This window comes from Lutra lutra, chromosome 3 (genome assembly GCF_902655055.1).
Source record: "Lutra lutra chromosome 3, mLutLut1.2, whole genome shotgun sequence".
Classification (NCBI taxonomy): Eukaryota; Metazoa; Chordata; class Mammalia; order Carnivora; family Mustelidae; genus Lutra; species Lutra lutra.
Window position 1 is genome coordinate 189955612 of NC_062280.1, and position 11129 is coordinate 189966740.

Here is an 11129-nt window from a genome sequence, read left to right on the forward strand (position 1 = left end):
TTTCAATCTAGGGGCGCCTGGGTGGCTCAGTTGGTTAAGCGTCTGCCTTCAGCTCAGGTCATGATCCCAGGGTCCTGGGGTCCTGGGATGGAGCCCTGCATCAGGCTCTGTGCCCAGCGGGGAATCTGCTTCTCCTCTTCCTTGGCCTCTCCCACTGCTCCTGCTGTGTGTGTGTGTGTGTGTGTGTGTCTCAAATAAATAAAATCTTTAAAAAAGCAAAACAAAATACACTTTTCAATCTATAAGCCTAGAGTATAAGCCTGGAGCACACCCTTTGGATCAGCTAGAGCTAGCTTTTATCCCAGTTCTATACTCAGTAGCTACAGGGCAGGCATGTGTAAGTTTCTTAAGTTCTTTGTGCCCCAGTTCCTTCAGTCATAAGATGGGGATAGATACACAACTTAACAGAAAGAAAATAGAATGGTGGGTGCCAGGGGCTTCCAGAGAGGGGGTTAGGACTAAGTTGTTTAATGGGTACAGAGTTTCAGTTCTGCAGAGTGAAAAATTTCTGGAGATCTGTTGCACAACAATGCAAATATATTAACATTACTAAAGTGTACATTTCAAAGTGGTTTATCGATAAATTTTATGTGTTTTTGCCACAACTAAAAAGAATTTATTTTTTTTTAAGATTTTATTTATTTACTTGAGAGAGAGGGAGTGAGAGAGCATGAGTGGGGAGAGGATCAGAGGGAGAAGCAGACTCCCCACCGAGCAGGGAGCCCGATGTGGGATCCGATCCTGGGACTCCAGGATCACAACCTGAGCTGAAGGCAGTCGCTTAACCAACTGAGCCACCCAGGCGTCCTAAAAAGAATTTCTTTAAAGAAATTTTGAATAGGGTTGCATAATAGTATCTACTTCACAGTGTTGTTATGAGCATTACACGAAATAAAGCATGTCAAGTCTCTGGCTCAGTCCCTGATCTAGCAACTGCTCAAAAAATTATAGCTATTATTATTGTTGTAGTCCTGGTTGTTAAGGTAGTTAACTATGAATAAGTTACTACTTAAAGGCATTTTAAACCAAATTATAGTCTGAATCTTCAAGCTGATGGAGGTTGTCTATACTTTTTGAAATGGTGTGCCAATTTCTCAGGAAAGCACTGGGCTGTAAAATGGAAACCTATCTCTAGTCATTCATTAAGGACTGTTTGAAACCCTCCCCACAAATCCAAGTAACATCTGACAGACTGCATTTTTCCAGATCCTGACCAACAGACCCCATTCACATTTCACATGTAATCCTTACATTCAAAACCCCAACCATATTACAGGTCAATATGTGAAAGCAGGAGGACTATTCCTCTTAGGCAGTCTAATTCATAACACTAAGATCCTCAATCTGCAGAGATGAAGGAAACAAACAAAAATGTTGAACTTTGTTTCCCAGCTTAGGCTTAATGAAGGAAGTGAAGCAAAATCTGCTGCGGTAAAAGAAAAAGTGATCTCCATGAAATATTTTGCATCTTTGATGTGCATATGGAACCCAAAGCAGATTTGGGAAACGTGGCATAAACCCAAGGCCATCATTTTGATTCTCTCTGCATCATTTTGATTTCATGTGCATCTATTCTAATTTCATCTCTCCAGCCTATTATTTAAACCTTAGCAGGACAGATGTGCTGTTTTACAGGGCCATAATCCACTTGGTGGGCGGATAACCAGGAGGCCTTTGGTCTTCATCATTTACTCCAATAAGAAACTAGACTATTGCCTTATAAAACAGCATGAATCCCCCACCCTGATTTCACATGCTATTCTAACCCACAGAACATCCTTGGAATTTCTAACTGAATTCGTAAAATTCATCATGGTCACAGAGATGCCCAAAGTTCACTCTGGGCTGAATGAAATTAGGCAAAAGTCAGTCTAGAGCTATAAATAGTAAAAATGAGAGGGATGGAAAATGACTTCAGGTACAGGATTTTAGGCCGGCACAAGTACTCATGTGAACCAGATTTATCGTTCTAAGGCCAAGAAGGTTAGGTACCCACTGGTGAAAACTCTAATCCCAGTGGCTTTTAAATCTCTCTTGATTGAAAAATAAATTCCGAAGTCATTGCTAAGGATTCCCTGCCACCTTTTTAAAATCTCCATCTGGTGTATAACTCTTGTAATTGTGGGAGACAAGGGTTTTCAGAGAGATCAGGAGACCCATCCCAGAACTTTTGAGTAATGACAACATTGTCTGTTGAGAGGTGGTACTTCTGAAATCAGAAATGAGCGGCAGTGTGTGCAGATGGACCATCAGCAAGGATTATGAGTGCCCCCATCCACCAGCATCCTTGCCAACAGGTGGAAGGAAGGAGAAGCAAGAAGAGCTATGATTGTAAACAGCAAAAAGAAGTGATTAAAAGAATGTAAATAACCAGACATTAACTAAAGATTCTGGGCATACTGCCTTCTGTCCAGTTAATTTTTCTTTCTCTGATGCAGTAAAGATACTACCTTGTAGGGGCGCCTGGGTGGCTCAGTAGGTTAAGGCCTCTGCCTTCGGCTCAGGTCATGATCCCGGGGTCCTGGGATCGAGCCCCGCATTGGGCTCTCAGCAGGGAGCCTACTTCCACCTTTCTCTGCCTGCCTCTCTCCCTACTTGTGATCTCTGTCTGTCAAATAAATAAGTAAAAATCTTAAAAAAAAAAAAAAGATACTATCTTGTTACCTTAATATGGGGATTTCTGATCGATAAAGGGTTGAGGTTCCGATATCCAAGTATTAATTCCAGCTCTAACGTCTCTAGTCACATGCCTTGGAAAATCACTTAACTACTCTGGGCCTCAGTTTCCTTATCTAGAACAGGACCCGGGTCACATACACATTCAGTAAGTATTTGCAGAAGCTTAAAAGAAAATGTATCTGTAAAATGGGGATAAACTAGGAGATCTCAGAAATTCTTCCCAGATTCGCCATTCAACAGACCTGTGACTTCTTTGTCACAGGCTCTTGTCCCTTGTCATTCTAGTCCTCTTCTGCACATCTATACCAACAGAGAAATCTCTTTTTATTGAGCACAATCCTACCTTACATTTTCCCATCCCATGATAGTCTTACCCCTCAGTTATGTTACAAGAAGGAAGCATTTTGCCTTTAAACTGATCATACAGTTATTTTTCAAACAACAATTGGTTACCAGAGCATATTGCTATTTTTAAAGCTCTGTGCCATATTTTAAAAGCTATATAAGGAAATATTTGTATTTTCCTTCCGTAGTTGTTTTCTGCTTGATTTCAAGAGTTAAACAAATGGTTTCAAATACCTTCTGTGTGATGCTTTTCCCCTCCATTAAAATGCTGAAGGGTGGTGTGGTTTTTTTTTTCCTCTTTAGGAGGAAAAAAGAAATCTTTCCCCTGTAATTTACTTTGGCTTTCTCAAAAGTTGGGTAGGAAAGTCAGTATAATTCAGGTAGAATCTAAAATGTTCTTGTTGTACAAGCGTGCACAGAAAGGAAGCCTATAATTTCCGAACATTCTTTCAGGAAGTTTGTATTCTCTGTTTTCCAGGGAGCCTTTACTTTCCAAGGGAGTATGATCGACATGCCATTACTGAAGCAAGCCCAGAACATTGTTACGCTTGCCACATCCATCAAGGAAAAATGATCTGTTAAATGAAGCTCTCATCAGGTGGGCTGAACGTATACAGTGGGTTTCTTAAAGACAAACCATAATACTCAAGGCAACTTGTTAGTATGCCAGATTGGAACCTTTCTCCCATTTACAGTTCATGTTAATCACAATTTGTGTGTGTGTGTTATCTCACTGGCCAGTTATCCCTCTAAAAATGAACTTCCTCCTTTTGGATTCCAAGCTTATGACTTTATTGCTCATTAATGTGTTACAAATATGCACTTATGATTTCACAGGGAGAAAAAACAGTGGAGAGAGATGGGCTGGGGGCATGTTAGGTCTTTAATGAAACAGATCTTTCTCAAATATGTGCGCTCCTTTCACATTTCTCACATTAGATGTTTCCCACATTGTTCATTACTCAACACTGTAAGTAATTTTAAGGCCAGTCTTTAAAACTAGTGGTTAAATGACGGGGTTCTGTTTATTTCAGTATATATCTGATAAAACGAGAGATGGCATAGAAAAGTTAAGTATCAGATAGCTTCTGAAAATAAATCTTCAAAACTGATTGCTCTTAACCACCTTCCAAAATGAAACCTCCACCCATTTGAACCAGGAGGTGAGAACTATGAAAGCCCTCATCCTGGGTGAATGCTTTGGGTGAACAGTCACCAGCAATTAAGAAAAAAAAAAAAAAAATGCGCAGAGACACAAGACCATCCATTCTCTCCCTTAATTTCCCCATTTAACTGTTTTGCCATTGAGGCCACTTCCCCCTGTAAATGTATGGCCGGGACAGGGCCCCCTCAGCAATAAACTTGTAGCCTCTAAGAGGACACAATGCAGCAGAGCTGGTGCATATGGTCCCCTGCGAGATTTGCATCACATTAGAGATGCTGCTGCAGGTCGTACGGGCGGTGTGGTTAACGGGCTTAGTAAAGCTGTTTTGAAGAGGTTAACCCAGCTTGTAGTAAGGGTAAATAAACATAACCACCAGCCATTCTTCCCTATTCAGCGTGTGCTCTTATACCGAAGGCTAAAGGGTATTGAAGCTGGAAAGGATCAACTTGTGTTTGCCAGAGGACGCCAATGAAATTTGAAACACCAACAATCAGAGATTTTGTTTCTGCTCCTCATTAAATCATGAGCTTTTGTGTTGAGACTCTGGACGACTGTTCTTTAAGAAATTAACAGAATGGGAAGTTTTAAACTCTACACCAACCTTTTCATGACCTACACAGCAGCAAAGCTGCTACTCTTAGACAAACACCGCGGGGAAGGCTGTTCTGTTTATTTAAATTTGTAAATAGAAAACAGTTGTTTTTTTTTATTTTAATTTTTCACCTCCTCCTACACCCTTGTTTTTTTCTTCCATGGCCCCTACTGTATGGCCCAACCAGGGGTCTCCTCTGCCCCTGCCTCTTCCAGTTCCTACAGGAAGCCGAGAGGGAAGTAGAGCTGAAGCATATACTAAAGGAAGGGCGCCTGGGAACCCAAGCAGAGTGAGAGAGGCCCACACACGGTCCTGCCTCGGTGGGGGGCACCCACTCAGTGCCCTGAGGCAGGGGATGCTTCAGTTCTGACAGGAAGGCGGAAGAAACTGGAACCAGGCAGGACAGTTCCCGAGAAGCACATTCTTGAAACACCAACTCATGATCCCAGGCCTGGGATCGGAGGCGACAGCTCTTGAAGGGGCTTAGTAAAGCTGTTTTGAAGAGCGGATCCCTCAAGGAGATCATCCCCTTGAAAGGGGATGGGATGTGCTCCGCTGGGGTCCTGGCCTGCCTTGGGCAGCGCGTCTCCTCTCCAGTGTGCACCCCTCTCTCCAGCCCCTCATGAGAGCACTGTCACTCTTCACCTTGGAGTTAGCTGGAAAGGAGAGTGGAGTGGCTGGAAGGAGGAGGGTGGCATCTCAGTCTGGCCTCCAGTCAAACTGGGCTTCTGGCCTGCAGTCAGGGGCAACGGGCAGCAGCCACAAGAGAAGCAGCCCCCCCCACCCCCCCGCCATCACCACTGGTGTTGCAGCCAGGTGTGCCCCAGGGGAATCCACAGACCTGGTTCAGCCCTGTCTGCTCAGAGCACACAGACACAGGGGGACGGCTCAGAAGGCAGGAAGCAGAGGGAGGCCTCTTCTTACCCTGACCTATTCCATACACACACCTCCTCTTCAGAGTCTTAGAACTAGCCTACGCAGGACCTGTGATAAAAGAAGAAAATAAAAGCCTTCCTTCTTACTTCCCTTACACCCCCACTTCAACCCAACTGCCCTTTCCCATCCTTGTGTGTTGGTACAGACAACCCGTCAAGGCTCTAACATGATGAAAGGGCAGACATATTCTCCACCCCCATTACACAGGCAGCCCCCAAACGCTACAGGTGGACCTCCTCAGGCCAGAGACTCACTGAGAGCTAAGCCCTCCCTCTGAGGGACTCTCAGATGCCAGGGGAAAGCACTGGGACCTCAGGAAAAGCAGCCCCCTCAGTAAGGTCTCTGGGTGGTGCTGAGAGCCCGGACATGGCTAGGACTCCCCAACCCCATCACCAGCAAGCTAGTGGGTTCCTAGATCCCCTACAATGTGGGACTGACTGGTCACCACACCCTTACCTGACACCCAAAAGTCACATTTATCGTCTTCTTCAAAACCCTGTGTTCCCAATTATGGTAATACCATGAGACTAAGACCCACTAGAGCCAAAAATCTGGACCAGTTTGCCCTGGTCACACTCTGAGCAGAAACCCTAAACAAGGGCCCCAGAAGAGGGGTTAGGTATAGTTAGTTAGGTTCAGAGATCCTGGGGAATTCCTCCAGCTAGCAATGGACTACAAGAAGAGGACCTCGCAGCCATCTGATTAATTAATAACCATACCTGTTTATATTTTGTGTAGCTTATCACAAGCTGCTTCGCCATATCACCCCCTTGTTATTAATTCTTGGGAGCTAAATTATGGGTAACACTATTAAAACATTATCCGAACTAATGAGAAACAATTACTTAGAAAATGAGCCAGGACAAGATTGAGTTGAGAACATCCGTGGTGATCACCATAGATTAGTTTAATAAATCATCAGGTGCAGGGCAGGACTGACACTATGTATGCAAAGCCCTGTCGCGGGAAAATGAAATTGAGATTTTTTTTGCATAATTTTTTCATTAATCTCAATAGGACCCGTGTGGTGTAGATTGTTTTATTCCCCTAATACCTTGCCGGAGGGGGGGGTGCCCAATAATGTCTTCATTGTTTTACTGAGGTCTTAATGACAATCTGTGACAACCTCATTTTAATGTATAGAGGATTATATCAATACAGTCATGTTTTATTGAAAAGGTGAAGGGAAACTCCAGTGGAGTCAGGCACTGTCTGTGAGCACAAGTTGGGAATTTCCCGGGCATCTGGGTGCAGTTCCCTTCAGACTTCCAAGTATTGAACCGCTGGCTGCCCTTAGGTCCTCTCCTCCAGGGACAGGCTGGGAAAAGCTTCCTCAAGAAGACTTCACCGCCTCCTATGTGAATTTGAAAGTAGCTCATTGCTTGACATATTTTGTTGGGAAAATGGAACAGACCCTGTAGTGGTCCCCCGCCCCCTTTCTAAAATATACCTGTTATCATTATCATTAATACATTAACCCCTAATAGTCCTGCCCTCGTTTGGGAAACTGACCTTCACTGGAGACGTTATATTTTCTAACGATGCCTTAAGCAGATAAAAAAAGAATACCTGCTTTTTAATTTGAAGGACATTTTGGTTTTATGGTTTCCGTTCCTCTTGGAAAGCTAACTGTCGTCTGTTTTTGTTTTTATTTTGACCTCTAGTACTTGGAAGGCAATTGATCGTACAAAACAGGTTATAAGATTACCAGCAGGGACTTGTGCATATTAATGCCGGCGAGGGGGCACCGAACCGGTCTGTCACCGCGGAGTTTATGCCCCAGGCTCGGGGACACTGTCCACCCAGCCCCGAGACCCTCCCCTCCCCCGCGGGGTTTTCACATTGCAATTTCGGGGCAAAGTGGAGGAAAGTAATTAGCAGAGCTCAGCATTTAGATGTTTAAACTTTAACACTGTACGCGCTTTATTTTTAACCGGGGCAGGGGAGGTGGGGCGAATAGAGGGAACAAAATGGCAAATAAATTAACTTTTCAAAATACCTAACTTAGTACCTGAAAAGCTTGCGCCGCGGCCGCGGGCAGCTTTTGCTGTCCTGTGATGGGCGATTGTGGATGTAGGTGGTGGTAGTTTGTTTACATTCCAGCAATTACTTGGCGGCATATTTCCTTTCGAGTCTGTAAGAATTGCCAACGACATAAAGAACGTGATGTGTGGAAAGGAACTGAAATCGTCGTTAGCGCCTTTTGTGGTCGTTTGCTGTCGATCCGACCCCGTTCCAGCTAAGCGGACAGAAGCCTGCAGAATTTTTATTTAAGGGGGAAAAAAAGTGTTTACAAGTCTTGTAAAAGACAAGGGATTTGTCGCTCGCTCCCTTCCTTTTTAAATTTTTGTTTGTAAGTGAACGGCTCCGTGTTTGCTTCTTCCGACGGGAAGGGCTCGGCGAGCCCGGGCAGCGCGCCCCGCGGGAAAGACGTGCGCCAGCGGAGCCGGGACGCGCGGAGCCCGCGTTCCCCGCCGCCCGAGCTTCCCGAGGACCCGGGGCGGCCGGCGGCGCGCGAGGGCACCTGGACGCGGAGACTGGCTGCCCGGGAGGCACCGCGCGCGCCCTCCGGAGGTGCACGGTCCTTCCAGGCGGGGCGCGGCTTGGAGCGGGGGAGCCCAGTGGGTCGGGACTGCGGGCCCCGCTCGCCCGCCCGCCGCGGGCCGTCCGGAGCCCGCGAGCCTGTCGCGCAGCCCCGCTGTAATGGTGGCAGATCAAAGGCTGCCCCGTGTCCCCGCGGAGTCCAGGACAATCCCGCGCCTTTGTGAGCTGTTGCTAGGAGCCGGAGAAACTAAGGGAAAGTGTCAGGAGCATGTTAATCAGACTCGTTACAGTGTAACAATAACGTCTCTCTCCGGTCTCCCAGGCCCCCAGCACCCCGGCGCACCCCGCGCACAGGCCCGACACCTGCGCGGGGCCCTCGAGCGGGTCCTGGGGACCGACTGGCCCCTATGTCCCTCCAGCCCTGAAGTCAGCGCCTGGGCCGGGCACAAGAACTAGCCCTAGGGACACTACAAGCGACTGGCGCATCTCCTGGGCCCAGATCTTGACCAGACCCCCGTGCGCCCTTAGGTCTGTCGGGCTCAAATCCGGATTCCTGGCCAGAGGGACCTGTGGAGGACTTGGGTCCCCCTGCTTTCAGCCATTGAGTTGATTTCCCAGGATATTCACACATGGTATAGAACCAGGAGAAAAATGAGCATTCCATTTTAAATTGCTTTTTGCTTGAGTTTCTTCCAAAGATGCCAAAACCAACTTTGCCAGTCTCCCTCTCAAATCCACAGAGGATACTCTAGGTGATAATCCTGGGTTTAAAAACAAAACAAAACAAAAACAAGAGAACTTTCCTGAAAGTAAAGATGTCTCTGAACTTTTTTGAGAGGATCCATTCATTCATTCGTTTATTCATTCAACAAACATCTGTTGAGCGTGACCCAGTGCCAAACAGCTAGCTAGTATGAAAGTCGCAGGACTGGTTCCGGATGCACTTTTCTTTCAAAATTAAAACGCTCTTGTGTGGAGTCAAAAGAAGAGCAAAGGCGTAAAATAATGCCAAATGCTGCAACAAAATGTGCCATTGACTACAGTAGTGATAGTAACGAGAGAGGTGCGGATTAAGAATTTAAATCATTCGAAAAACTACACACCATATGCTTGGAAAACCAGCCACTATTTTATCTCCTTCTTTCCTCCTCTTTTGGTCTCTAGGAGCTAGGCCAAGCTGCAGTCCTGAAGCCGGGAGTCCTGCCTGAAGTCTGAAGAGTAAAGGCAGTTTGTAAACAGCCAGTCAGATTCACTAAGGGAACAAAAACACTCAGTCTTGTCCCATTCTCACTTTAACTATACACAGGGAAGTGGAAAGCTGTGCTCTGGCTCAGGACAGAATTTGGCCAACCGGATGTGCCTTTTTCCAGTATGAGCTCTTATTCAGGAACCAAGGAAGTTCCTTTAATTTAAATGCTGAACACTGAGTCAGAGACAAAGCTTTCTATTTATCAGAAAAGTATAGAAAACTCACCCTCAGATCACCTGTGCCTGTTGACCTGGAGGGAGTCCTGTAACTCTGTTAGACTTCTCCATTGGTCAAAATCAATTTCTCCCACTGTGTGTGCAACATGTAAACCTATGGAAGAGTGGTCCCAGAGATAAGTCTAAGCCCTGGGAAGAATTTTCAAGATTCCCTTCATTACATGTTGTGAGAGAGTTGAAATACTGAAAACTCCATCGTGTGAAAAACAGGGAAGACCAAACACCCGCTGTACTGTGATGTTAAAATACCTAGCTAAAGGGAAGAAATTCAGTGACAAACTGGATTTTTTTTTTTTTTTTTTTTTATCTACATAATGCCACATAGCTGGTTTGGCTGGGTTCTGTTTTGTTTCGAAACAATTAATAGATTTCCTTCATTATTCAGACACAGTAAAAGAATCAAGAATAAAATGAACATTCCATTTCAGATGGCCTTGTGGTGGAGGGCTTCTTCAGAAGACTACACACTCTAGGCATGTGGCTTATTTTTCTTTTTTAATGGCCTCTTTTGAGCTCCATGGAAGAAAGAACATAAAAACTAACATGAATTTCTGGCTTAAGATTCTCCGAGAAAACTGTGTTAATAACCCAAACTCCCAAATGAGGAAAAGAGCAAACCCGTTTCCTCTAGTGGATTTCCAGGGACTGGAATTCATGCAGCAACTTCCGGGGGAGAGAGGGGTTGAGGGGGAGAGACTCTGCGATGCAGTCTCCCAGTCTGGCTTGAGGGAGCTCCCACCACCGGCAGCCCCACGGGCATTACCACACCAGTGCCACATCACCTCTGTCAAGGGGCTCTGGCCACGTGCAGCCGGGCTACGAGGGGCTGCAGCTCCCAGCCGTCTTCTGCAAAGCCTTTGCATAAGCTGCAACCCCTTCTTCTCCATCACACCCAACAAACTAACCATTCTCAAGACATACCTCGAAGGTCACGTCTGTGAGGTCTCCCCTGATCCCCCACAGATGCCTTGGTGACGCTTCCCCAGTCCTTCCGTGGCACTGATCAGAGGGCTGCTATTACGTGTGTGTCCCCCAAAGAGTGTGGCTGTCCTCAATACTGGACAATGCCATGCATCTCCACCTCCCTGCCCTGCTCATCTCTCACCCCCAGCAAGAGTTCGCTACAAGCATGTTCATCCCAATCAGGAACAGTCCTTCCTCCATCAGACACTTCTGTTCTAATCCTGGCTTTCTGATGACCAGGTTTTGTTACATTCAGACAAGTTATTTATTGTCTCTGAGTATCAGCTTCTTGAACTAGAATAATAATACCTAACTTGGAGAGTTGCTATGAGGAGGCAGTGGGCATGGAAATGTACCCCCCCAGGTGCCCCTTGGACTGTCCCCACTTGCTTGCATGGCCGGCCAGGCGGGGGACAGTGA

General features: G+C 45.9%; 1 protein-coding gene across 4 annotated transcripts in view; it reads left to right on the forward strand.

Moving 5' to 3' along the window:
* Positions 1–10173, forward strand: part of CLYBL (citramalyl-CoA lyase) — a 263304-nt gene extending 253131 nt beyond the window's left edge. For 2 of the 4 annotated variants that reach the window (XM_047720317.1, XM_047720320.1), the window contains one exon: positions 3503–4730. In XM_047720317.1, the coding sequence (XP_047576273.1) occupies positions 3503–3598 (96 nt within the window). In that variant the 3' untranslated portion in view covers positions 3599–4730. Of the gene's footprint in view, positions 1–3502; positions 4731–9425 lie in introns of those variants that run through there. The other 2 variants (XM_047720319.1, XM_047720318.1) reach the window with 2 other exon arrangements.
* Positions 10174–11129: the final 956 nt, after the last annotated feature.